Raw genomic sequence first — 27,500 nt, forward strand, 5'->3', positions numbered from 1 at the left:
GTTGTGTTGTTGCATAGTTGTTGTGGTGTAACTGTTGTTGTATACTTGTGTTATTGTTGTGTTGTACTTGTGTAGTTGTTGTTGCGCTGTTTTGTTGTGTAATTGTCATGTTTTTGTAGTTGTGTTGTTGTATAGTTGTTGTGGTGTAATTGTTGTTGTGTAGTTGTGCTATTGTTGTTGCATTGTACTTGTAGTTGTGCTATTGTTGTTGCATTGTACTTGTAGTTGTGTTATTGTTGTGTTGTACTTGTGTAGTTGTTGTTGTGTTGTGTAGTTGTTGTGTTATTGTTGTGTTGTACCTGTGTAGTTGTTGTTGTGTAATGTCATGTTATTGTAGTTGTGTTGTTGTTTAGTTGTTGTGGTGTAATTGTTGTTGTGTAGTTGTGCTATTGTTATTGCGTTGTACTTGTAGTTGTGTTATTGTTGTGTTGTACTTGTGTAGTTGTTGTGTTGTTTTGTTGTGTAATTGTCATGTTATTGTAGTTGTGTTGTTGTATAGTTGTTGTGGTGTAACTGTTGTTGTGTAGTTGTGCTATTGTTGTGTTGTACTTGTGTAGTTTTTGTTGCGTTGTTTTGTTGTGTAATTGTCATGTTATTGTAGTTGTGTTGTTGTATAGTTGTTGTGTTATTGTTGTGTTGTACCTGTGTAGTTGTTGTTGTGTAATTGTCATGTTATTGTAGTTGTGTTGTTGCATAGTTGTGGTGTAATTGTTGTTGTGTAGTTGTGCTATTGTTGTTGCATTGTACTTGTAGTTGTGTTATTGTTGTGTTGTACCTGTGTAGTTGTTGTTGTGTTGTGTAGTTGTTGTGTTATTGTTGCTGTGGTTGTTACTGTTGCTGTGTTGTTGTTGTGCTTTTTGATCTTACCCATTCGACCCGCACCGACGCCCCGCGTCTCGAACCGCGCCCGTTTATCTCTCCTCCTTCTTCTCCTTCCAGGCGGAGCACGAGGAGGGCTCTCCGGCCGACACCTTCTCCATGGACCCTCAGCTGGAGAGGCAGGTGGAGACCATCCGCAACCTGGTGGACTCCTACATCGGCATCGTCAACAAGAGCATCCGCGACCTCATGCCCAAGACCATCATGCACCTCATGATCAACAGCGTGAGTCCGGCTCCCACACGCCCGCGTCGTGTCCGGTTCCCCTCGCGCGCCCCTGCCTCACCCTCCCCTCTCTGTGTCCCTCAGACCAAGGACTTCATCCACCAGGAGCTCCTGGCGTTCCTCTACTCCAGCGCCGACCAGAGCGTCCTGATGGAGGAGTGCGCCGACCAGGCCCAGCGCCGGGAGGAGGTCCTGAGGATGTACCACGCCCTCAAGGAGGCGCTCGGCATCATCGGCGACATCAGCACCTCCACCGTCTCCGCCCCGCTGCCCCCGCCCGTCGACGACACCTGGCTACAGCCCGAACCCAGGTACGAGAAACTATAACAGCCTCCACTCTTTCGGAAAGGTGTCTGTGGGGATTTGTGCCCATATTTGGTCACATTGGAACAGGAAGGGACCTTCCCCAAAATGAGTGTTCACTCAGAAGGTGTGTCCATGTACTTTTGTTTATCTTAAAAGAGATCAGTCCCATTAGGACCCCCCAGCCTCAGAGGACTAGTGGATCCAAGCTCTTACTTTAGGGGGTCTACCATTATGACCTGTACCGTTCTCTTGGTGTATGCCAGTTAAAGCCAAGTTGTTATGTCTATTTTCCCATTTCTTGAATCATTTTTACTCTTTTTTTTTATCCTGGTCAGGGACGCGGTGTGTCCAGTGCCACCTGGACAGACTCAGGGGCCTCTCTCAGGGGACCGACCGTGACTGATATTCCCTCCCTGTTCTCTCTCTTCCAGCCCTCCAGCTCAGACCAAGCCTCCGGTCTCCGCCCCTCCTCCCAACCCCCCGCGCCCGCCCGCGGTCCGAGGCTCCGCCCCCGGACCCCCCCCGAGCTCCGCCCCTCCGCCGATGCTTCCTCCGGTCCCTTTCAGACCGGGAGCGCCGGCGAGCGCAAATTCTTATGGGGGAGGAGCCATGGACTCGAGCTCCGCCCCTCCGCCGCAGGTCCCCAATCGGCCTTTTCGAGTGCCGCTGACTTTACCGCCTGGCATCCCGAGGTACGACCACACACACACACACACACACACAGTTACACACACACACACTCAGCTACACACACACACACTCAGTTACACACACACACACACACACACAGTTACACACACACACACAGTTACACACACACACACACAGTTACACACACACACACACACAGTTACACACACACACACTCAGCTACACACACACACACTCAGTTACACACACACACACTCAGTTACACACACACACACACACAGTTACACACACACACACTCAGCTACACACACACACACTCAGTTACACACACACACACACACACAGTTACACACACACACACACACACACACTCAGCTACACACACACACACTCAGTTACACACACACACACACACACACACAGTTACACACACACACACACAGTTACACACACACACACAGAGTTACACACACACACACACACAGTTACACACACACACACTCAGCTACACACACACACACTCAGTTACACACACACACACACACACACACACAGTTACACACACACACACACACACACACACAGTTACACACACACACACAGTTACACACACACACACACACACAGTTACACACACACACACACACACACACACAGTTACACACACACACACACACAGTTACACACACACACACACACACACACAGTTACACACACACACAGTTACACACACACACACACACACAGTTACACACACACACACACACACAGTTACACACACACACACACAGTTACACACACACACACACACACACACAGTTACACACACACACACACACTGTGTGTGTATCCTTGTGTGTGTGTATCCTTGTGTGTGTGTGTGTGTGTGTGTGTGTATCCTTGTGTGTGTGTGTGTATCCTTGTGTGTGTGTGTGTGTGTGTATCCTTGTGTGTGTGTATCCGTGTGTGTGTGTTTGTGTATCCTTGTGTGTGTGTGTGTGTGTGTATCCTTGTGTGTGTGTTTGTGTATCCTTGTGTGTGTGTATCCGTGTGTGTGTGTGTGTGTGTGTATCCATGTGTGTGTGTGTGTGTATCCTTGTGTGTGTGTGTGTGTGTATCCATGTGTGTGTGTTTGTGTATCCTTGTGTGTGTGTGTATCCTTGTGTGTGTGTATCCTTGTGTGTGTGTGTGTATCCATGTGTGTGTGTGTATCCTTGTGTGTGTGTGTATCCTTGTGTGTGTGTATCCTTGTGTGTGTGTGTGTGTGTATCTTTGTGTGTGTGTGTATCCTTGTGTGTGTGTGTATCCTTGTGTATGTGTGTATCCTTGTGTATGTGTGTGTATCCTTGTGTATGTGTGTGTGTATCCTTGTGTGTGTGTGTATCCTTGTGTATGTGTGTGTGTATCCTTGTGTGTGTGTGTGTATCCTTGTGTGTGTGTGTGTATCCTTGTGTGTGTGTGTGTGTATCCATGTGTATGTGTGTGTGTATCCTTGTGTGTGTGTGTATCCTTGTGTATGTGTGTGTGTATCCTTGTGTGTGTGTGTGTATCCTTGTGTATGTGTGTATCCTTGTGTGTGTGTGTATCCTTGTGTATGTGTGTGTGTATCCTTGTGTATGTGTGTGTGTATCCTTGTGTGTGTGTGTATCCTTGTGTGTGTGTGTGTGTATCCTTGTGTGTGTGTGTGTGTATCCTTGTGTGTGTGTGTGTGTATCCTTGTGTATGTGTGTGTGTATCCTTGTGTGTGTGTGTATCCTTGTGTATGTGTGTGTGTATCCTTGTGTGTGTGTGTGTATCCTTGTGTGTGTGTGTGTGTATCCTTGTGTGTGTGTGTGTGTGTATCCTTGTGTGTGTGTGTGTGTATCCTTGTGTGTGTGTGTGTGTATCCTTGTGTATGTGTGTGTGTATCCTTGTGTGTGTGTGTGTATCCTTGTGTGTGTGTGTGTATCCTTGTGTGTGTGTGTGTATCCTTGTGTGTGTGTGTGTGTATCCATGTGTATGTGTGTGTGTATCCTTGTGTGTGTGTGTATCCTTGTGTATGTGTGTGTGTATCCTTGTGTGTGTGTGTATCCTTGTGTATGTGTGTGTGTATCCTTGTGTGTGTGTGTGTATCCTTGTGTGTGTGTGTGTATCCTTGTGTGTGTGTGTGTGTATCCATGTGTATGTGTGTGTGTATCCTTGTGTGTGTGTGTATCCTTGTGTGTGTGTGTGTGTATCCTTGTGTGTGTGTGTGTGTGTATCCTTGTGTGTGTGTGTGTTTGTATCCTTGTGTGTGTGTGTGTGTATCCTTGTGTATGTGTGTGTGTATCCTTGTGTGTGTGTGTGTATCCTTGTGTGTGTGTGTGTATCCTTGTGTGTGTGTGTGTATCCTTGTGTGTGTGTGTGTGTATCCATGTGTATGTGTGTGTGTATCCTTGTGTGTGTGTGTATCCTTGTGTATGTGTGTGTGTATCCTTGTGTGTGTGTGTATCCTTGTGTATGTGTGTGTGTATCCTTGTGTGTGTGTGTGTATCCTTGTGTGTGTGTGTGTATCCTTGTGTGTGTGTGTGTATCCTTGTGTGTGTGTGTGTGTATCCATGTGTATGTGTGTGTGTATCCTTGTGTGTGTGTGTATCCTTGTGTGTGTGTGTATCCTTGTGTGTGTGTGTATCCTTGTGTATGTGTGTGTGTATCCTTGTGTATGTGTGTGTGTATCCTTGTGTGTGTGTGTATCCTTGTGTGTGTGTGTGTGTATCCTTGTGTGTGTGTGTGTGTATCCTTGTGTATGTGTGTGTGTATCCTTGTGTGTGTGTGTATCCTTGTGTGTGTGTGTGTATCCTTGTGTGTGTGTGTGTGTATCCATGTGTATCCTTGTGTGTGTGTATCCATATGTGTGTGTGTTTGTGTATCCTTGTGTGTGTATGTGTGTGTTTGTCCGGGGGTGCACAAACTTTACCCCCAGTAACCACCCACGACTTCTCTCTCTCTACAGACGACCCCCAGCGGCTCCCAACAGACCCACCCTCATCCGGCCGTCCGAACCATCCCTGCTGGATTAGAGCACACACACACACACACACACACACACACATACACATTCACACACACACATACACACACTTACACACTTGGTGTCGTGCCCCTTTGTCCTGCCTTTTATGGTCGTCTGACGTCTCATTTCCTACCTGCTCCAGGTGGACGTGTTTCTATTCACCCCGGTTCCTTCTATCGTATTAAGACCCCTGATGAGTAACACAGTAGCTGGACGTGACTCTGGGACCTGTACACCTTTTACTGGATTTTCCAAACGCCTGACGTGACCACATGTCCCCCCCCCCCCCCCCACAATATTTGTATTCCTAGCTAAATTGTGTCCAATAGACAGGTTCTAATAGCAAATTATAACAACGTTTGCTATATGAACTTTAAAATACATAAAAATTGATTTTTTTTCTTAGTGTTTCATTTAATCAAAACAGAGTCGAAACATTTGGGACGTTAAGCGACGACGTTTTTTAAAAAATGGACTCGAATAAAGGGAAAATTATGACATCACGAGTACTCACAGAAATTAGTTCTCACGTTGTTTATATTAACAATCACCGATCCTAACAAAGTAACATTCCAGTCGTCTCATGTATCACACACGCTGGGTAGCCAAAAGTATTCGGACGCCTGACCGCGAGAACGTCGGACGCCCAGGTTCAAAAACGAACAGCGACCTCTGGGTGACCTCTCCAGCTAGTACAGCAGCCGCTCTAGACTTGGACTCATCCCAGACTCAATTACAACTAACTCTTGCTCTTGTTTGGACTCAATACTCTTTAGTATTAATCTTTAATTCTGTCTTCTTATTAGACCTGGACCCGTCCTCCATTGAATAATACCGACTTAGTCGTGTCTTGGACTCGTCTAGACCTGGACCTGATTCTCTGTAGACTCCATCTTACATCAACCTGCTCTCGGACTCGGAATAGTCACTTTTTAAGACTTGGTCTTGACTTAAACATAGTTAGACTTAGTCCTAGACTTAGAATTTGTGCCTGTTCAGTCAAGCACTGATGTTGGTCGGTCTTCCCTAAACTGTTGCTCCAAACTCAGGAGTGCATCATTTCCCTTATATGACTGATTAACACATTTATTAGCGATTGGCATGACGGAAACACGTGAATGGGTCATTGAAAGGGGCGTCCCAATACTTTTGACCATATATCAGCTCGTACCTGGAACCCGCCAGTGTTTGATTAATTACCAGAATTAAAATAATCAGCGTCTGTTTGGGAGAAATGTTGTTTATAAATCAAGTGCCTGTTTTTCTTACTCTTATTATCACATATGATTTAGAAATCTGTGTTTTTATTATTAAATATATTTTTATTCTCTTTTTTATGTTTTTTATGATTATTGTATTTTTTTTATTCCTCAGAGCCGTAAGTGCCTCATGTATAACGACTTTTACTCAATAATGACTCAGATTAACCTTCATATCATCTTAATAATGACAATAAATTTAAATAATGTCTTTATGGCTTCGTGTATTTATTTATTTTGATTCGTCCCGAACCTTCCTCATCAGACTGTATCTGTCTGGACCTCGTCATGCTGGAACAGGAAGGACTCTTCCCCAAACTACTGCCACAAAGCTAAAAGCATTTAAACACCTTAACTTAAAATTAGGTGTCCAGATACTTTTGGTCATGAAGTGTTTAAGCTGCTCATCCCATTTAGACTCGATCTTGACCTGCTGTTCACTGTTTTGGACTCCGTCATGGACTTATTGGTCTTAGTCTTAGACTTAAACATAGTACAAACTTAGTCCTGACTCAGTCTTGCTCTTGTTTGGACTTGGTCTTGACTTGGACTCGTCCCACACTCAGGGTGTGTTGGAAAAGCTAGTGTGCCGTCTACATAGACGCATTTTACGTCGTCCTGTGCTGCGCTTCCGAGAAGGAGGCTGTTCCAAATCCTAGATGCCGTAATATCCTCACTACTGAGGCATCTTATTATCTCAAGAACGAGTGAGCGTCCGACGCTGCCTTAGTGATCAAGACAATCCCAGCATTCATGGCTGACGGGGCGGAGAAACGAATGGCGTTCTTTTCAAACGTAAATAAAATATTACTGATTTTTAACTTGTATAAACTTGTACCGAGTGTTTTTATTTGCAAGTTCGGGCTTGTCAGGAAATGTAACCGTTATCGGTACATGAAGGGAGATGTTATTGACGTTAGCGTGCTGTGCTACCTCAGTTTATTGGTTTTAATGGCGAGATGCTAAATGCTAAACGCGAAATGCTAAACCCGATGGAATCGCTATCTAAGCAGTGCGTTCGAATAACCTGCCTTATAAGTCACTGACTTATTAGAATCCTCTCTGCTAAGGCAGCTGCCTATGTAGAGAGTAAGACAGCAAGGCAGCTCACTAGATTTTCGAACACACCCTCAGTCTTGACTCTTATTTGGACTTAATCTTGACTTGGACTCCTCCCAGACTTAAGTCCTTAGTCCTAGACTTAGACTCCAAGTTTTATTCTAGACTCGGTCTTGAACTTATCTGCCCTTGACTTGGACTCGCCTTGTACCTACATGAACTTAATCTTGGCCAGGACTCATCCTACACTCCATTTTTGCTCTTATTTGGACTTAATCTTGACTTGGACTCGTCCTAGACTCAATCTAGACTCAGTATTCACCTGACCGGATTCTTTTTAGTGTTAAACATGAATCTTGTATTTTTTCTTAGACTCAGACTCTTGCACTTGGTCTTGACTTGGACCCGTCCCGCACTCAGTCTTGACTCTGTCTTGCTTTGGTTTGGACTTAGTCTCCTCACTTGGACTTGTCCTAGACTCAGTCTTGACTTGGACTCATCCTAGACTCAATCTAGACTCAGTATTCACCTGACCGGATTCTTTTTAGTGTTAAACATGAATCTTGTATTTTTTCTTAGACTCAGACTCTTGCACTTGGTCTTGACTTGGACCCGTCCCGCACTCAGTCTTGACTCTGTCTTGCTCTGGTTTGGACTTAGTCTCCTCACTTGGACTTGTCCTAGACTCAGTCTTGACTTGGACTCAGCCCAGACTTAATCTTGCTCTCAGTCTTGATCTTATTTGGACTTAGTCTTGACTTGGACTTGCCCTAGACTTCATCTAGACTGAGACTTGTACTTACATGGACTTACTCTTGGCTAGGACTTATCCTAGACTCCAGGTTTGCTCTTATTCGGACTCTGACTCAGCCCAGATTCAATTTTTCTCTCAGTCTTATTTGGACCTGGTCCTGACTTAGACTTGTCCTAGACAGAATCTAGACTCAGTCTTGACTTGATTCTCTTTAGTCTTGGGTCTTTACAATCTTGAATCAGTCTTTTTCTTAGACTTGAACTCGCCCTCCGATAGACTATCAGGGACTGACCCAAAGGTCGAAGTTCAACCAATAAACACAGGAGACAAAGCCGCGTCTGTTTCAGCACCTTAATAACTTTACTGTAAGCTCAGCATCAGGACCGAACGCGTTCACGATGTCTCTTAGATGGTTTTAATGTAGGACGCGGGGACGTAGCCGGCGCTTCCGTCCGTCTTCTTCACCCTCACCCAGCCGTCGCCCGAGTCCTCCTTTATCAGGTTGAGATGATCTCCAGCCTCCATACTGACCTCCCCGTCTCTATTGCCTGAGGAACACATACCGGGGATTAACGTGGCTTTGAGACAGAGGTGAGACACGTAGGACCAACGTCTCAGGACATTGACGGGTAAAGAAAATGAGACAAAAGTCAGGAGGGACAGATGAGCCACTAGCAAAGAGACAGACGTGAAAGAAAGCAGTGAGACAGATCAGTACCATTGAAGTTGTAGAGTGCCAAACACTGAGCGATGGGCGCGTCCTCGTCAAAGTCGTCATCGAACTCGTACAAGTTATCCGAGACGGGGGGACTCGGAAAATCACACACGCTGAAGTCCTCCAGACTACAGGGGACGAGAGACGAGGGACACGTGAGACATGGAGACAACTAGTCCAGTTATCTAACTTCTAACTTAACCCAGCGCTCCCTCCCTCACGTTCCTCCACTTCTGTACAGGCGCCTCAAGACCCCGCCCACTTTTTGCTTTAGTCCCGTCTTATCCCACCCAGCAGACGCCCAGCCGACCGGTAGCAGAGCTGAGATTAGGACTTACCTGGTCTGGTAGATGTTAGCGTTAGCGCCTTCAGCCTCGCTCAGCCAGGTCTACAGAACACACACAGTAAATAAACACTCATTACTGAGCTTTTCCACCAGTACCAGACAGGAACCGGGCATGTCTCAGGGAGGTACCTGGTATCTGGACAGCTCCCCCTTTAGTCGGCTGATGTTGTGGCTGGTCTGGTTGATTTCGGGTTCCAGACTGGCCGGGTTTCCCAGCTGACTGTTCTGTTCATACACTCGCTTCATTTTCTCCAGAGCCTCACTGCACACACACACACACACACACACACACACACAGAATTAGAAGGGCGTCCCATTACTTTTGTCCATGTCTCATGGGTAACAGTGATGCTACCTCTGGTCCTTCTCCTTTTGGAGCTCTTTATTGATCTCGCTGATCTTCTCCTGCAGGCGCTTCTTTCTTTGATCCAGGGGAAGGTGGGAGTAATCCTCCACCGGGGCGGGCTACCAAAGAAATACTCAACCATCACTACTAGTTATGAAAGAACACTAGCTGGAAACACTAGTAATGTTAGTTATGGAACAAATGGTGGTAGTTATATAGTAGGACTAGTAATATTAGTAGTAGGTATGGAGGAATTAGTAATATTGGTATTTACAGTACAACTAGTAGTATTATTATTAGTAGTAGTAACAAAAAAGTAGTAACATTTGGAGTAATACATTAGAAACTAGTAATATTAGTAGAAATAGTTGTAGCTAAAGAAGAACTAGTAGTAATAAAGGTTGTAATTGTTGTGGACGAAGTAGTAATATTAGTAGTAGGAGTTATGGAAGAACTAGTAGTGTTAGTAATATTTGTAAAAGTAGTAGTTGTGGAAAAAACTAGTAATATTAGTAGAATAAGTAGTGTTTGTGGAAGAACTAGTAATAGTACTAGTAGCTATCGATGAACTACTACTGTTAGTAGGAGTAGTTACGGAAGAACTAGTAATATTAGTAGAAGTAGTAGTTGTGGAGGGACTAGTAATATTAGTAGAGTAGTAGTAGTTATGGAATACCTAGTAATAGTACTAGTAGTAGCTATGGAAGAACTAGTAATGCTAGTAGAATTTATTAAAAACTAGTAATGCTAGTAGTAGTAGTTATGGAAGAACTAGTAATATTAGTAAAGTAGTAGTTGTGGAACAACTAGTAGTGTTAGTAGTACTAGTAGTTATGGAAGAATTAGTAATATTAGTAGTAGTAGTTATGGAGGAACTAGTAATTTTAGTAGAAGTAGTAAATATGGAAGAACTAGTAAAATTATTAAAGTAGTTAAAGAAGAACTAGTAATATTAATAATAGTAGTAAATATGGAGAAACTAGTTGTAGTGATTGAGCTGCAGTAGTAGCAGGAGTAGGTTTAGTAGAGCTAGTAGAACTAGTAATATTAGTTGTAGCAGTGATCATTCTGATGCATGTTACCATGTACTAGTAATACTAGTAGTAGTAGTTATGGAAGAACTAGTAATATTAGTAAAGTAGTAGTTGTGGAACAACTAGTAGTGTTAGTAGTACTAGTAGTTATGGAAGAATTAGTAATATTAGTAGTAGTAGTTATGGAGGAACTAGTAAAATTATTAAAGTAGTTAAAGAAGAACTAGTAATATTAATAATGGTAGTAAATATGGAGAAACTAGTTGTAGTGATTGAGCTGCAGTAGTAGCAGGAGTAGGTTTAGTAGAGCTAGTAGAACTAGTAATATTAGTTGTAGCAGTGATCATTCTGATGCATGTTACCATGTTTCTGTCGGTGGCGCCGGGCTGCTGTAAGAGACACAAACGAGAAAAATCATTTAACACTGATCACACCATCAAAACGTGTGTGTGTGTGTAAGTAAAAGTGTGTGTGTGTGTGTGTGTAAGTGTGTATGTACCTTTTTTTTGAAGAGTTTGATGCGGACTTTAGGTGTGTGATGCGTGTTGTCCATGGCGGCGGGTTTGATGCCCTGACTGTAGTCCTCAAACTCCACGTCAGCAGGGGGCGCACATCCAGATTTGTGCTGCTCGATGAGGGTCAGAGAGTCCTAACACACACACACACACACACACACACACAGACGAGCGTTTCAGTAGAGTGTGTGTGTGGTGTGAGTGTGTGTGTGGTGTGTGTGTGAGCACCTGTTTCTCGTCGGTGTTGATGGTGGACGCGATGAACCTCTCCAGACTCTTGCTGATTGAGGGCAGCGTGTGGATTTCAGTATCAGCCATCAGTCCGTATCTCTCCGCCAGCTTCCTGATCCTCCTCTCCTCCATCTGCTGCAGCTTCTGAACATTCACAGTGGGCGGGGTCAGCAGATACAGGGCGGGGTTAAAGTAATAGGGCGGGGTCAGTAATACACATTTCGTATGCATCTTAAGACTTCTGGTAGGTCTGATTGGGACGGACATGGTGCGGCTCTCTGACAGACTCCGTCGCTGATGTTCAAAAGTCATTTGGGACTGTTGTGTGTGTGTGTGTGTTAACATGTGTGTTAATGCTGTGTGTGTGTGTGTGTGTGTGTTAACATGTGTGTTAATGCTGTGTGTGTGTGTGTGTGTGTGCTCACGTTGAGTATAGCAGGAAGCTCGGTGTGGTAGTAGCTGTTCTGCTCCTTGTTGTACTTCTGAAGCTGAACGGCGTATTCGTTCTTAAACTCGTCGGCCGTGTGAACGCGCTGGTGTGCGCTCTGCTTGGCCTGGTCCACACACACACTCTAAATTAGCTTCCACTCACCACACTAGCTTCCACTCACTAGGTTAGCTTATACTCTTGTACCTTGTCTACGTCCAGTTTGGTGGAGTTGGGGTCTTGATCGATTCTCTCTGCTTGCTGATTGGCTTTTTCTGCTTCTTTCCATTTCTCCTCGAAACGTTTCTTGCTCTGCGCACACACACACACACACACACACACACACACACACTGACAGTAAGCTAATCGCAGAACCAGTCACTATGGACTCTCCAGAACCTCTGAGGAACCTCTAACCTCTAAGTTACTCAAGGGGGGATGAACTACGCTTTCCCTTCCCAGGTACCACAACCCGATTCGGCAGCGCTAGCAAGGCGCCTGTGAGCTGGAGTGTAGCCAGTTTGCTAGCAGTTATCCAGCTTTAGCCTACTACACGCCTACTACACTACTTTGCCTCCCAGTGGCTGAGCTGTTGGGCCACCCTCTTTGCCTACTGACCGATAGCACCACTAAGATTGGAACCTTGGATCCACAGATTTCAGCAGTGCCACTCTTAGCACTCCTGACATCAAGCTGTAACTATAGCAGGGCACAAAAAGCTATAGCCTGGAAGGTAAGGAGTCGGCATACCAAGGATGGCAGATCCTGCAGGTTTGGGTCTATGGTCAACGGACTTACTGGCATTGCTGGACGACGGTTGTCTTGTGACCACACCACCTCTATGCAACTGCATTGGAGGGATGAACGTCTGCTGTTCCTCCAGAAGCCCTTGCTGGTAGAGCATGGTCTGGACCTACCATCAACTCTCATAGTGACCGAAGGCACTTTTTGATGTGATGACCCCTCTCAGAGCCTAGTTAAGCTTGATCCACCATTCAGCCTAGAGAACTAACCCCCATCTGCCCTTACACTTACGTTCTCCAGCTGTTTGAAGCTGACCTCCAGGTTCTGCTGAGCCTTCCTTATGTCGCCCAGATGCTGAAGGAGAAAACACAACCCTGTCAGTTCTCAAAGCCTCTCAAAGTTCAATAAGAGACTCGCAATCCCATTTCTCTTACATTTCTTCTCTCCTGCTTGATGTCATGCAGGTACTTGGTGAGATCCATGCAGATGCCCTGGTTCATGCTCTCCGCCATGACCTCTCGGTGAGTGGCGCAGTTGTTCAGCTCCATCACCAGGTCCTGAAACTTCTGGTGATTGGAAAACCTGTAAGATACAGTGAGAGAGCAATGAATTAGAGATCCCTGGTGAGGCGACTAGGTGCTAGATAACGACTAGAAACACTCTTACTTCATATCCTGGTCTTCTCTGCTTCCTCGTCGGGAGTATTTTTTACACAGAACCCTGCGGACAAAGAAAAGGTCAAACACTATGAAGTTCCTCCAACGTCTCTGGGCAGCCTCAAACAGCGTGTAAAGGAAGTCTAAGCAAGGGAGTGCCGGAGGGGGCTAATCGATGGTGCCTGCCGAGAGACGGGGGGTAATGGGGATCGATGAGTGACTCTCTGTGTCTGGACAACAGAGTCAGAGTGTCAACTGGCCACAGGTCCCCATGAACCACAACGTCCTCTGCCCGGTCTATCACTACTGGCCTTCGCATTCCTGGTCTATTCGTGGCAACTACCTGTATCCAGCCAATGAGGCACCACATGCATACACACACACTGGAGTTACCTTAGCTGTTTAGTGTAGTTCTGCTCGACCTCTGTCCTCTCTTTGACGAACTTGACATAGCGTTCCACGAGGTCCAGGCCTGACTGTGTGTGCTTCTCTATCGCATCATGCTGGTCCTGCAACAACAACAATAACACACCAACTTAAATGATTCACTTGGTAGAACAGAGGTTGGAACGTGAACCACAGGTCAGCAATACCATGTAGGTATGTGTAGAATCTGTAAGTACAAGGTACATGGAACTCTGGCCACCTGGCAAGGTCAAGAAGATCGCCCCCAGACTGTCACCACCACTCGCCCAACTTAATCATGTGCCTAGATCAGTCCTGTATGGCATGGCAGCAGGAAGAGACCCAGCTGACCTTCCCACCCTCAAACATGGCCGATTGTATAGGTGTGGACCCAAGGCCAGGTTGCTGGTGCAGGTTCGAACCTGCGAGTACCAACGTTAGACCTCTGTGCCACCTGTAGGATTCTAAGCCGTTTCTCGCTCTACCCATACGGGCCGTTTTGGTACGCTTGATCACTCGGTAATGGCACTAAATGTGGGGAACGTTCACACAGGGTACAGTGCAGTGGAAATGGGGTGTCGGGGTACTCGTCCCACCACCACTCGCCAAGCTTATCCAGGCGCCTGGATCCATCCCGAAGACTGTGTATTGCAGCCGTTGCAGGAAAGACCATCGGTATCGGTGTGGACACCAGGCCAGGTCGCTGGCGCCACCCGCATCGATACGCTCAGTCACCCGGCAATGGCAACAACCACTAAATGTGGGGTCACAGGATTAAAAACGTAGCGTCCCGTAGGGTACCGTGCTGTGGAAAGGGGGTGTCGGTGTACTCGTCCACTTGTTGACTATGTTCCCCCTTTTGATTCAGAACTGATATTAAATGCAGTGCAACCAACCAGCTCACAGTGTGTGTGTGTGTGTGTGTGTGTGTGTGTGTGTGTGTGTGTGTGTGTGTGTGTGTGTGTGTTATGACGTGGTTTTATTTGTTTGGAGTCCAAGAGAATCAGGTTTCAGGAATCCAGATGAGCAGGAATCACACAAACACTTGTCCCTGTATCTAATTGTTCCATCTCTTGGTGGACAATTCAAGCTAAAGCACGTCTGTATAGCGGCTAGCGCACACCAAGGTCCACGCTAATCCCGGTTCCTCCACCGTGCATACCAGGGCTGCGGTGCAAGACATGAACCCCTGCCCCCGAGGCAGCACCTTAAAGTCTTTGGAAGGGAGGTCTTGTGGTCAGATGAAACAGAGCTTTAAGGAATGTGGTGGTGTACCTACTGTAAAGCACGGTGGTGGTAGTTTCTCACAGCGGAAAGCGGACAGAACGCTGAGGAAGGTGGGAAATCACTACATCAGGCTCAAATGAAGCTACTGGGGCAGCAGTAAATCAGAAGGTTGCTGGTTCAAGTCCCACCTTACCAAGTTGCCCAGCAAGGTCCTTAACTCTCAGTCTTTTGCACTGTACATATAATAAATACGATTTCGAACTTCAAACCTAGTGAAACATCTAGCCAGAGTCCACAGAGACCACAATTTCATATATAAATGTCCCTCACAAGCGTACGTGAGCTTCTGACTCCAGCTGTAGCCTAAATAATCAGAGTAATGGTAGGAGAAAGAGGTGTAGGCGACCTACCCAGAGTGCCGTTCCCCAATCCATGTCCACGAGTCCTCACCGAAGAAGGCTGCTAATCCAAAAGTACAGTACGTATCGCCTACAAGACAGCTTCAGGGGTCGACCGTGTTGTACCGTGAGTGGTGGAATTCACGGCGACCTGGCTGGGCGGTGTGCTGCCTCCACTCATATGACACACATACTGGAGTAACCGGCTCTAACACACCCACGTTGTGTAAAATGGGTGTGTCAGAGCAAACGCAGAAGGGGCAAAGGTGTCTGGAATATCAGCTAACAGGTTTCTCCACCTATAGAGATTTGTAGGATTCCCAGCAGCTCCTGAAGGCACAGCCCCCCCATACTCGGTCTAGTCAGGTCTAGTCTCACAGGGTCAGCGGTCCAGACCCTGATGTTCTGTTGCTGGCTGAATCCAGACCCTGATGTTCTGTTGCTGGCTGAACCAGACCCTGATGTTCTATTGGTGGTTGAATCCAGACCCGGATGTTCTGTTGCTGGTTGAATCCAGACCCTGATGTTCTGTTGCTGGTTGAATCCAGACCCTGATGTTCTGTTGGTGTTTGAATCCAGACCCTGATGTTCACCTTGGTGTCCTCAGACCACTGTTAGACAAGTTTAGCGCTGTTTATCCAGGCGTTGTTTACCATTGTTTGCACCATAAGGTGCAGCTAGTCCTGTAAAACTAATCATGTGGCCCTTATTTCAACACTAAACAATCGCAGAGAAGTTCTAGCATGAAGATTCATCTGCTTTTGTATAAACATAAACATTAAGAATGTTGGGTTGAGTTCGATTCCAGTAGATGGCGCCACATGAGAACATTTAACCGCATATTTGAACCTTCCGATTTATTTGAGCTAGTTCATGTTTATACAATTTAACCAACAATATTTGCTATTTTACTATTTCTGTGATAATATCTGGAGCTTTTTACTTATTAATAATGTTGCTCTTAACAGTGTGCTAATGTGGAAAACAAATCTTAAATTACTTCTGATTCGTATTAAATGTGTGTAAATGTATTTAATCAGGTGCCTGATTGCCTAAATGCTAACGATAGTTTTGTTAGCTTGCTAAGTAAGTATTATTAACCTGTTAGCAACGTGCTAATGTTGCTAATAGTGACACCTACAGTTGTTATAGAGTGTTTAATGTTTTATAATGTAATAAAGTTAATAAATGCTACAAAATCTGTCATGTTTTGGCGTCTTTGAGTGTTTAGCCTCCAGCGGTGAGCAGAAAAGGATGTCGCCGATGTTACTGGGACACAGTCGAGCTTCTCCTCAGTGCAGGTCAGAACCTTATTATTATATTAAACACAGACTCATCTTTTATTCTTTTATTATTAAATCTTATTTCTTTTATTTAAACGTTTAAATTGTATTTCCAGTGATCCACTTTATAAAGAAGTATTCACATAAACAGGGCGGAGATTCTTACATTTATACACCTGAACAAATATACACACAAATAAACAAAGCGAAAATATACACACGTATTTACATTACATCTGAAATATGTTCTTATGAAATATGTCCTCTAAAAATGAAAAAACAAGCTGACCTCATTGTAATTGGTCAATTAATTCCTTTCATATTATTAATGGCCTTCCAAAGATTTCGACCAATCAGAGAAAAGCTTTCTACACATTTCGGCCAATCAGAGAACTTGCATTTTAGCCAATCCGAAAAAAGCTTCTCGACCAATCAGGGAACAGCTTTCTACTCATTTGCTTTCCTCACATTTCAGCCAATCAGAGAAAAGCTTTCCTCACATTTCAGCCAATCAGAGAAAAACTTTCACATGTTGACCAATCAGAGAAAAGCTTTCCTTACATTTCAGCCAATCAGAGAAAAGCTTTTCTCACATTTCAGCCAATCAGAGAAAAGCTTTCCTCACATTTCAGCCAATCAGAGAAAAGCTTTCCTCACATTTCAGCCAATCATAGAAAGCTTTTCTCACATTTCAGCCAATCAGAGAAAAGCTTTCACATGTTGACCAATCAGAGAAAAGCTTTCACATGTTGACCAATCAGAGAAAAGCTTTCCTTACATTTCAGCCAATCAGAGCAAAGCTTTCCTTACATTTCAGCCAATCAGACAAAAGCTTTCACATGTTGACCAATCAGAGGTCAGAGTTCCGAGGGTCGGAGGTCAGAGTTCTGAGGTGGGTGTCGGCTCCAGTTTGTGTGACAGCAGCGTGAGGATGTGGTGGAATTTTTCGTAGCGTTCTTTTCGCCCCAGCTCGGCTCCGGCGTGACCCCAGAACAAGCGCAGAGCAAACTCGCTACAGAACGCCTCCAACAGCTCGGGGACCGGCTCCCATCCGCCTGCACAGAGAGGGAAGGGGGGGGGGGGGGGGGCGTAATGAGCCAATCACATCGCTCACAGCAAACAGGGGCGGGGCTTAACCATGTGCACTGTGTTCAAGTTGTTGGTAGTTGTTAGCATGTTTAGCGGTGTAGTGTCTATACTGCAGCGTTTACCTGAGAGCAGCGTGTGCGCATGTTGTTGGTACTCGTTCGCGTGATTAGCAGTGTAGCGTGAGGACTGTAGGATGTTGTAGAGAAGATGGCAGCCTCTCTCGCTGTTTTCCACACCGTCGTCTCCCTCCATTAGCCTCAACAGCGGCACCAGGTGGGGCAGCGAGAGCGGTCCAGTGATCACCGACTCTACAGGCGAACACACAGCGACGTCGGTATTCACGCAATCGACTCGCTAAATAGTTAACTTTGTGTTAGCTAGCTAGCTGGGACGACACTTACCGTCCCCCTCGTTGAGCGCCTTCATGAAGGGTTTGAGGGTCTTCTCGTATGTCACCGCGCTCTCCGTGTGGTTCCGTCTCAACACTCGCCACGTCATCTCCAACCGAACTACCTACGCGGACGCAAAGACAGCGGATAGCAGACAAGCTAACTTGACTAGTACAGACCTAGACACAGAGATCGACCACCATGCTGGGTCTAGCTCCAGTGCTAAGCTAACACAGCTAGATCGTTTTGGTGTGGACTCCAACCTGAGGCATCTCGAGGGCTTTCATGACGGCGCTGAAGGCGTAGAGGTCCCGGGCGGCGGTGCGCAGCGCCTGAGCAAGCTGGATGACCTTATGTAGAACCACCGCCCTCTGATTCACTGTCCCCGTACAGCCCAGAACATCCACGGCCACGCCTAACGCTATCAGGTGATGTCTGGAAAATGAGAAGATAAACGACGATGATTGCCAACCTTACCTTCCCTTTCTCAAGGGTCCAACAGTGACAGCTTGGTGGTAGTTGGGGCAGAGGTGACTTAGTGGTTATCAAAAGGTTGCCCACAGTTGCCAAGTTGCCACAGTTGGGTCTTTCTGCAAGGCCCTTAACTCCTCCCTTTGGTAAGTCCAGTCTCTTGACCACTGAGCCACCTTCTGCCCCACCATGTCAACCTGTAACTCTCACTTGCTGCCTTGCTTCTCAACAGGTAGCTTCTCACCCTGTTACTTTGTCCCTCGTGACCACGTCTCTAAATCTGTTGTCACCTCGTTCCTTTTCTCAAGGGTCCAACAGTAACCGCTTGGTGCTGGTTGGGGCAGAGGTAGCTTAGTGGTTATCAGAAGGTTGCCTACAATCTGCAAGGCCCTTAACTCCTCCCTTTGGTAAGTCCAGTCCCTTGACCACTAAGCCACCTCTGCCCCACCCTTGTGACCACGTCTCTCAATCTGTTGTCACCTTGTTGCTTGATGCACTGCCCCACTGACCCTTTTCATCTTGTCACTGTGTCACTGGATGCCCTGTCCCTGTTCTTGCCTGGTCTTGTTGCCCAAACTTCTTGTTGCTTCTTGCCTTGTCGTCAAGTACCTTGTTGCGGTGTTGCTTGTCACCCTACCATCAAGTTGTTCCCGTGTGGCTTGTTCCCCTGTTTCCCCTGGTGCTGTCTTACTCATAAACACAAACCTCTCAAGCAGGTCCTGTCTGAGCTGGCTACCATGTGGCAGGGTGATCAGCTCCAGTCCGGAATTCACCCCCATCATCCTCTTCTGCTCCTCTGTCACCCCTATCAAGCGTGCCACCTGAGAAGAAACAATGATTAGTAGGGTGTACATGGTCTGAACATCTATCACGTTCGGTATAGCACGTGGTGCACACCAGTCACCTGACAGTCCACACTGAGCATGTGCAGTGCCGTCGTTGTTGGGTCAGTGTTCGCGAACAGTTCTTTGATTTTGTGCAGCACGCTTTGCTCCAGTGGACGATTGTTGTCGGGAAGCAGAAGTGACCGGAACGCGTTGAGGCGGAAACACGAGGTCGCCTCCGTCTCAGGACGAATAAAACGCCAGTCGCAGTCATCCTGTATTCCAGTCGTCTCCGGGACGCTCTCTCTCCTTACTTTCCCCATATGCCTCTCTTGCTCCTCCTCAGCACGCTGCGCCTCCAGGAAGGCAAAGCTGGTCTCGGTGAGGCGCGCCCTGCTGGCCCATTTCTCCTGAGCACGGATACGCGCTGCCGGACCTTTAGGTCGCATGGATACTGGTATCTACAAGCAAAAGGAGATTATTTTCATGCAACAGTTAGACGTTAGCTGTGGCTCTATTGCGGCTCATAAGTTCTTGTCACCTGAGGCACAAGCTCATCGTACAGTGATGAGGGGTCGACCTCGATCCTCGGAGTGATTGGTGCCATCCCTGGGAACAAAGCGGAGACCCGGAGAGGTTTAGGTGGAGCTCGAGAGTGCAGCTGTCCATCGGAGCCCCGAAGCGTGCATCCGCCCGTGGACGACCGGCCAGGGCTGCGCAACTGGACGGAGTTAGGGCTGAGTAAAGGGTCGCTGCCCGTACGGAACACGGGGGAGCTGGGGATGACGGAGTCCTTCAGTGGAGTGCTTTGAGGTACAGCTGTAAGACGAAGGAGGTAGGGTTACAAAGAAGTCGTAAATGTGTGTGTGAGAGTGTGTGTGGCTGTGTAAATACCTGGACGCAGGTTGCTGTCTGATTGCGCTGACTGTAGCGATGGTCTTCCGACGATCTCCAGGTTAGCTGGTTGACTCCCACTTCTACAGAAATTCAAGGAATATTTGAGGCAATAAAACGACACACACTAGGAACTCTAGACAACTTTAAGGTACCTGTTTGGACCAGAAGACTTTAGGGTACCTGTTTGGACCAGATAACTTTAGGGCATCTGTTTGGACCAGAGAACTTTAGGGTACCTGTTTGGACCAGAGAACTTTAGGGCACCTGTTTGGACCAGAGAACTTTAGGGTACCTGTTTGGACCAGAGAACTTTAGGGTACCTGTTTGGACCAGATAACATTAGGGTACCTGTTTGGACCAGAGAACTTTAGGGTACCTGTTTGGACCAGAGAACTTTAGGGCACCTGTTTGGACCAGAGAACTTTAGGGTACCTGTTTGGACCAGAGAACTTTAGGGTACCTGTTTGGACCAGAGAACTTTAGGGTACCTGTTTGGACCAGAGAGCTTTAAGGTACCTGTTGGGACCAGAGGACTTGAGGGTACCTGAACTGATGCACCAAGGCTGGACAAGTGTCTGGGCTTTGGATGCCTGGGTCTTACCTGAGCAGGTTGTTGCTGTTGACCTGCAGTGTGTCCGTGTGGGTGGAGCTCAAGCTCCGCCTCTTGCCACTTCCCCCTGTTCGCTGGAGTGTTCCCGTGGAGTTTGCACTTGTTGATTTCAGTGTCTGGCGCTCCTTTATGACCCTGAGAGGAACGGTGCGGTTGACCGGCTGAGAGATGACCGCTCCAGACGAGTTGGATATTGGCTGATGCCCACCAACATGGAAGCGCACTAACGCAGGAATGTTATCAAACTGGTCGTTCTCGAACTGGAACAGCACCCTGGAGTAACCCTGCACAGACACAGTGCCCACACAAGGACTAGTTAGCATTTTAGGTACTCACTTATTCTACTTGTATCACAAGTAGGATCCACATTTCCTGGGCTTCAGTCCCAGTTACACCACTAATCACTTCCTCTGACTCAGTCCTGGTCTAACATGATGAAACTGTTTAAGGACTCAATGACAAACAACGAGTCTGAACAGGATGGTTACAGTGGGGTTTCAACACGTGGGTGTAGTTCTTCTGTTTGGTGGAAGTATCTGCACTTGTTTGGACCAGAGAACTTTAAGGTACCTGTTTGGACCACAGAGCTTTAAGGTACCAGTTTCGACCAGATAACTTTAAGGTACCAGTTTGGACCACAGAACTCTAGGGTACCTGTTTGGACCAGAGAGCTTTAAGGTACCAGAGAACATTTAGGTACCTGTTGGGACCAGACAACTTTAGTGTACCAGTTTGGACCAGAGAACTTTTAGGTACCTGATGGAACCAGAAAACTTTAGGGTGCCAGTTTGGACCAGAGAACTTTTAGGTACCTGATGGAACCAGAAAACTTTAGGGTGCCAGTTTGGACCACATAACTTTAAGGTACCAGTTTGGACCAGAGAACTTTAGGGTACCTGTTTGGACCAGAGAACTTTTAGGTACCTGATGGAACCAGAGAACTTTAAGGTACCAGTTTGGACAAGAGAACTTTAAGGTACCTGTTTGTACCAGAGGACTTAAGGGGACCAGTTTGGACCAGAGAATTCAAAACCTCTAAGTAAGTGAACTAGATCAGAGAAAAGAATTTTGGGTGCACCTGCTTGGGCCGGAGGACCACACGGATGATTTTAAAGTGCATCAGCTGCTTTTTCCACATGCAGCTCAGGACGAAGTTGCCGTTGCTCGAGCGAGAGTCCCGCACCAGGAAGTCCCCTTCGTCCTGCAACAGCTCCTCTGTTTCCTGCACTCAAACGGACACGGACACGCCTGTAAAGCTGGACTTTGAAAAATGGCCTCAATTACTACATGCGTACACAAACCTCTCTCTGTAACTGGCCGTGATACCAGGCGTGACTCCTGATGTCATCAGTGCTGAGTTTTAGTTCCTCCTCCAGCTCCTTCTTCAGGGAGTCCATGTCCTTACGTCCGGAGAACACCTAAACAGGAAGCAAATGTACAACTGTCCTTGTAGCTTCCCAACGGTACCTAAGTCCACTGGGTCCTGCAGGGAGGAGGTACGTCACGGACAGGGTGCCAATCTGTTGGGCAACTCTAACCTACTACTAACATACACCAGGAGCAATTCTGGACTGACTTGAGCAATGCTGGACTAGTAATCAGATATTCCAAATTTTGGGCCAATGAGCAAAATGTCATCAATGTGAATCCCCAGAGGAGGTGGTGTTCTGACCCCAAGGCATCTATGAACAAGGCAGAGACTCACCTGACTGATGAAGACTCCAACGCTCCTCCTCTTGCTGCAAAACATTTAAAACAGTTTGTTAGAAAAACACCTAGTGCAAATATCTGCACTAGACCCTCAAGGGTCCACTGTGGATGATACTTAGGACCATAAGCATCTGCAGAATCCTGCAGAAGCATCAAGTCCTATTTGAGTCCTAGGATGACTCTAGATACCGGGCAAACACCCAGATCTTACGCAGGCTGCCCCCACTGGCCGCTCACAGTCCCATTTCTTAGTTGTTGTGTGGTCCAACCCATAGATGCACACTAACCACGGTTACAAACCTAGTTCTGAGGGTGTAGGACTCTAGCAAACCACAGTACAAACCAAATACAGGTGGTTGGCCGACCAGAAGAGTACATCGACAACTCATCCTTGTTTGCCAAAACACACCTTTTAGAATAGCGGCCCCTGGACTGACGTGTCCAAAGCGGGACCTTTTTGGGGGCCATCTGGCTCAACAGCCTCCAAGGCCACCTTGGAAGGTCTCGAAAGGACCAAAAATCAAGCTTTTGGAGCTGCAAGTCAAAGTCATGAAGTGAACTCAGTTAAACTGTGGTGACAGGACCCTAAACAGGTGGTAAATGTTCAACAGCCCCCGTCCCCTCCCTCATTGTGGCTAAGTTTCTACTCAGCGGGTTGTCAGCACAAACAGTTGTAGCTGTGGACCCCCCTGATACGGGACTGTTTTCAAACCCAAGCGTTCAGCTATTAACGTAAAGGTTCCGCCCTGAAACGGCCGCCTGATAAACGTGAAAAGCAAACACGGAGGCCGCGCTATCACTAACAGATTAGCGGTGTTTGATCAGGACGCCTATTGTACGCCGAAAAGTCATTCCAGGCCTGTGAGGGACGTTGAAGGACGGTGACACGCCCACACGGTGGAACCTTCAGGAGACGCTTCCTTCCTGATCTCCACATCCTCAAAGGAAACACGGAACTCGACCCCAAATAGCTCTCGGTGTCATATTATGTGTAGAACGGGGACTACAGGGGAGCGTGCCGAATTCCAAACGGTCATTAATCGGTTGTAGCCAAAAGTATTGGGACGCCCCTTCTACTCATTGGATTAATGTGTTTCAGCTACAAGAATCTTTAATAAATGTGTAATAATCAGTTATACTAAGGCAATTCTGTTCTTCTAACTTTGCAGCAAGAGTTTAGGGAAGGTCCTTTCCTGTTCTAGCATGAAGAAAAGCTCCAACGTCCTACACAGAGTGCTGAGCTCAGCCCCACTCAACAGCTCTGGGACGAACCGGAACATCGACTGATCGTTCAGCGCCCAGCCGTACACAAACAAATGCTGTCTTCTTTTAACCAAACAGGCACAAATTCCCATACACAGACGTAAGTCGATACCAAAGTCCTGTGAGAAGCTTCTCAGAATGGCAGAAAAGATCACCTACTCCCTCCATGCCATATATGGCACAGGAGCACTGCCATTCTGGAACAGAAAAGGACCTTCCCTAAAGTGTTTCCACATGTTTAGACTCATGGCCGTGAGCTTGTTGGAGGTCCCATTTCCAAAACAAACCGCAACCTCAATGGGACCATTTCAGCTGGAACAACAGGCGCTCTTCTAAGAAGAGCTTCTCACAAGACTTTGGTATTGAAGTAGGTCTGTGTATGGGAATTTGTGCCCACTCAGGTAAAGGGCGTTGGCTAAGAAAGTCTCGGTTGACGTTCCGGTTCATTCCAGATCTGCTGAGTGTTCTTTAAGTCTTCAAGAATTGAAAGGGTGTCCCAATAATTGTCTATATAGTGTAACACCCAAACCTAAAAATTAGAGTGGTGTCCACTATATAGTTTCTTGTTCTTCCATGAGAAAACGTGTCTCAAATAAAATAAAACAAACAAGGTTTCTGAGGAGTAACCAAACACCAAGGATGTAGGGTTGGGGGGCGAAACCCTAACCAGGTATATCGGGCACAAACCAGCAGATAAGATCACCCACTCCCTCCATGCCATATATGGCACAGGAGCACTGCCATTCTGGAACAGGAAAGGGCCTTCCCTAAAGTGTTTCCACATGTTTAGACTCATGACTGTGAGCTTGGAGGTCCCATTTCCAAAACAAATGCCAACCTGTGTGTGACCATTTCAGCAGGAATGAGAAGAGCTTCTCACAAGACTTTGGTATTGAGGTGGGTCTGTGTATGGGAATTTGTGCCCGCTCAGGTGAAAGACGACGGTTGACGTTCCGGTTCATCCCAGATCTGTTGAGTGTTCTTTAAGTCTTCAAGAATTGAAAGGGCGTCCCAATACTTGTCTGTATAGTGTAGTGTATTTTAGGTAAGTCTGGGTGGGGCTGTAACACTCAAACCTAAGAATTAGAGTGGTGTCCATATACTTTTGACACTATAGTTTATAGATTGTTTGTTTTTTGTTCTTCCCTGAGAAAACATGTGTCAAATAAAATCAACACACAAGGTTTCTGAGGAGTAACCGAACACCAAGGACAGAGGTTTGGGGGGTGAACCCCTTACCTTAACCCTAACCTTAACCCTAACCCCTAGGTATATCGGGCACAACCAACACACACAGAGTTGCTCTACATTCTGCTGGGTGAACATTCACTACCTGTCGCTCTGTGTGTAAATGATTAACACACTACAAGCTAATAAAGAAGCGGCGACTCCACCGGACTTACCTCACCGCGGTAAAGGCGCTCCTGCTACAGATCAAACGTTAGTCCCCCAAATAAATCCAAAAAACGTCCATATTCCTGCTGTTGTACAGCTGTGAGGTCCGATCCTGACGCCCCTCTCTCTCTCTCTCTCTCTCTCTCTCTCTCTCTCTCGCTCTCTCTCTCGCTCTCTCTCTCACATTCCAGGAATTCCTCTTCCCCCTCTACCTGTCCTCGCCGGGTGACTCTCGGCACCCTCGGCCTGAGCCAGCACGTCGACAGACTTGTGCCAGCTTGATCTTGATCCCTGCCTCCAGCGCTCTACACCTCTCTACAACACCGCCCTCGCCTTTATTACCCCACCGTCCGGGTTGCCAGGTTGACGTTCCAATCACTAAGCAGTCTCAGCTCGGGGGTTAAAGTACTGTAGAGCTGTTTGGTAGTAATATATAACTCTCACTGCATCCTGGTCAGAGTCGCCCCGGGTCCGGTTTACCCAGAATTCTCTAGAGCTGAAGTGCAGTTAATGCGCAGCCAATCGCATCACCAATCATTTGGACACCTGATACCTGCAGCACGATGCCAGGTTTGTCATTCCAGCGTAGTTTAAAGCTGCACAACCTGGCAACCGTGTGGACTGTGTGTTGCACAACTGTAGCGCTGTTATCAGGGCTGTAGCGGATCTAGAGGAGCATTGTTCCAGCGGATCAGTGGACTCACAGGGTCATGTTTTTAAACGTGGATCTCACTAAGGTCCTTTAAAAAGTGGACAGGAAATGTTTGTAGTTTCCTACAGCAGGGTTCCAGCCAGTGTGTGTGTGTGTGTGTGTGTGTGTGTGTGTGTGGGTGTGTGAGGTTGATCAAACAAACCAAAGTCAACCTCGCACCGCCAAACCTTTTGCCTCCCGAAGAGGGGCAGACGTGCCAGTACCACATCAAACATTACTGATTGGCACCACACAACACAGTGTCTGCACCATAGGGTGCCCCGGTCCCGTTAAGCACACCTCATACACTCACTTTTAAGGTACACCTGTCTGGTTGTAGGGCTGAATGTAGGACTTGGTGTAGGGCTGGATGTAGAACTGGGCGTAGGACTGGATGTAGGACTTGGTGTGGGACTGGATGTAGGATCAGGTGAAGGACTGGGTGTAGGACTGGGTGTAGGACTGGGTATAGGACTGTAGGGCATGAAGGGTCACACTGCGGTTCTTTCAGGGTAAGCTGTGCTCTGTGTTGTGCAGCTGTGCCACTCACCTGTGTTTGGGTTTGAGGGTCAGGGCGTGGCACGAATTCTCCAGCTGTTGGAGCCTGGCGCAGGCGACGCTGTTTTCGCGGCGACGCAGCCGGGGGACGATGGACTGGCGGAACAAGTCGGACGACCCGAGGGAGAACTTCCTGCCCAAGGTGCTTCCTTTCACCGTCACGTACTCTGGTTGGAGAGAGCCCAGGGTGAGAGTGTGTAGGTGAGGGTGAGGGTGTGGGGGTGTAGACGTAGGTACCTGGTTGGGGTCTCTGTCCGTGTTTCTGTAGCTGAGTTAGGATCGTCGACCTGTGATCGGCGTCTTCGACACCCATCGATGTTAAGTCGCCGTCGGTGACCATCAACAGACCCTACACACATCGTGATTGGTTAGTTTGGTGGTGACGTTACGTTCGGGAGGGTCATCGCCGGTGTGTGTTGGTGATCGTACCTCCAGCCCATAATACTCCCTCTCCAGGATCTGGGTGTACTGCGGGAGGCCGATCTGCCTCAGCCACCAAGCGATGGAGCGATTATTCATGCCTGACGGACTTCAGAGAGAGAGCAAGCTGGCATGACGTCACCAACCTCTTCCAGGCGCCAATCCCTGTGGGAGAAGATCCAAACCCTCAACCTTCTGATTGATACCTCAGAGCTTCTTTATGAGGATGCCTATCCAAACCCAATGGGTGCAGGGTGCAGAGCAGGACCTCATCCTGACCAGGATGCCAGTCTGTCTGGGCGCAAGAAAGTAAGCAGTCCGACTACCGTCATCCTCTTGGTGACAGGTTGGTAGGACTGAAGGTATCCAGTAGGCGGAATCAAACCCTCAACCTTCTGATTGATACCTTGGAGCCCTGACCACTGAACTACACTATCACCTTCATGAGGAGCCCGTCCAAACCCAACGGGTGCAGAGCAGGACCACATCCCGACCACGATGCCAGTCCGTCTGGGCGCCCATCATTCGCATACTCACAACCAGGGGCAAAAGAAAGCAAGTAGTCCACCTACTGTCATCCTCTTGGTGTCAGGTGGAGGGGCTGAAGGTATCCAGCAGGCAGAATCAAACCCTACCCCCCGGAGCCGTTCAGCATAGTCGTTTCCTCCTGCACCACTCGACAGGGCAAGAGG

The 27,500-nt window shown here is 47.2% G+C and overlaps 3 protein-coding genes across 5 annotated transcripts in view; 1 reads left to right on the plus strand and 2 right to left on the minus strand.

Annotated features, from left to right (window-relative positions):
* Positions 1–5,131, plus strand: part of dnm2b (dynamin 2b) — a 23,335-nt gene extending 18,204 nt beyond the window's left edge. For both annotated transcript variants that reach the window (XM_063010640.1, XM_063010641.1), the window contains exons 18-21: positions 940–1,104; positions 1,189–1,415; positions 1,842–2,102; positions 5,033–5,131. In XM_063010640.1, coding sequence (XP_062866710.1) covers positions 940–1,104; positions 1,189–1,415; positions 1,842–2,102; positions 5,033–5,099 — 720 coding nt within the window. In that variant the 3' untranslated portion in view covers positions 5,100–5,131. The remainder of the gene's footprint in view (positions 1–939; positions 1,105–1,188; positions 1,416–1,841; positions 2,103–5,032) is intronic.
* Positions 5,132–8,501: 3,370 nt separating this feature from the next.
* On the minus strand, positions 8,502–15,626 carry trip10b (thyroid hormone receptor interactor 10b). Its single transcript, XM_063009654.1, has 15 exons — positions 15,221–15,626; positions 13,572–13,687; positions 13,189–13,242; positions 12,957–13,104; positions 12,814–12,876; positions 11,986–12,090; positions 11,777–11,905; positions 11,349–11,495; positions 11,105–11,254; positions 10,968–10,994; positions 9,581–9,690; positions 9,355–9,487; positions 9,218–9,267; positions 8,883–9,007; positions 8,502–8,712 (listed from the first exon to the last, which is right to left on the minus strand). The coding sequence occupies exons 1-15, from the start codon at positions 15,242–15,244 to the stop codon at positions 8,570–8,572; spliced, it is 1,524 nt and encodes a 507-aa protein (XP_062865724.1). The 5' UTR covers positions 15,245–15,626; the 3' UTR covers positions 8,502–8,569.
* Positions 15,627–16,546: 920 nt separating this feature from the next.
* On the minus strand, positions 16,547–25,333 carry sh2d3a (SH2 domain containing 3A). Of its 2 annotated transcripts, XM_063009416.1 has the most exons (13): positions 25,148–25,333; positions 22,477–22,510; positions 22,073–22,189; positions 21,850–21,993; positions 20,763–21,055; positions 20,159–20,241; positions 19,806–20,083; positions 19,345–19,725; positions 19,146–19,261; positions 18,233–18,404; positions 17,982–18,093; positions 17,703–17,888; positions 16,547–17,546 (listed from the first exon to the last, which is right to left on the minus strand). In XM_063009416.1, the coding sequence occupies exons 3-13, from the start codon at positions 22,166–22,168 to the stop codon at positions 17,371–17,373; spliced, it is 2,037 nt and encodes a 678-aa protein (XP_062865486.1). In that variant the 5' UTR covers positions 22,169–22,189; positions 22,477–22,510; positions 25,148–25,333; the 3' UTR covers positions 16,547–17,370. The 2 variants fall into 2 exon arrangements, with proteins under 2 accessions (XP_062865486.1, XP_062865484.1); XM_063009414.1 differs by lacking the exon at positions 25,148–25,333 and having other exon boundaries at positions 22,477–22,563.
* Between the last annotated feature and the right edge of the window lie 2,167 nt (positions 25,334–27,500).

The sequence above is a fragment of the Trichomycterus rosablanca genome, chromosome 15 (assembly GCF_030014385.1).
Source record: "Trichomycterus rosablanca isolate fTriRos1 chromosome 15, fTriRos1.hap1, whole genome shotgun sequence".
Lineage (NCBI taxonomy): Eukaryota > Metazoa > Chordata > Actinopteri > Siluriformes > Trichomycteridae > Trichomycterus > Trichomycterus rosablanca.

Coding starts and splice junctions, on each gene's coding strand:
- sh2d3a (XM_063009414.1), bottom strand. CDS start 22,521: ATGTTTTGCAGCAAGAGGAGGAGCGTTGGAGTCTTCATCAGTCAG. Junction 22,190..22,476: donor TTGGAGTCTTCATCAGTCAG/GTGAGTCTCTGC, acceptor CTTCCTGTTTAG/GTGTTCTCCGGACGTAAGGA. Junction 18,094..18,232: donor AAGCCCTCGAGATGCCTCAG/GTTGGAGTCCAC, acceptor GCGTCCGCGTAG/GTAGTTCGGTTGGAGATGAC.
- trip10b (XM_063009654.1), bottom strand. CDS start 15,244: ATGGATTGGGGAACGGCACTCTGG. Junction 11,906..11,985: donor CCAAACTGGACGTAGACAAG/GTACAAGAGTAT, acceptor TGTGTGGACCAG/GCCAAGCAGAGCGCACACCA. Junction 8,713..8,882: donor GGCACTCTACAACTTCAATG/GTACTGATCTGT, acceptor TGTGTTCCTCAG/GCAATAGAGACGGGGAGGTC.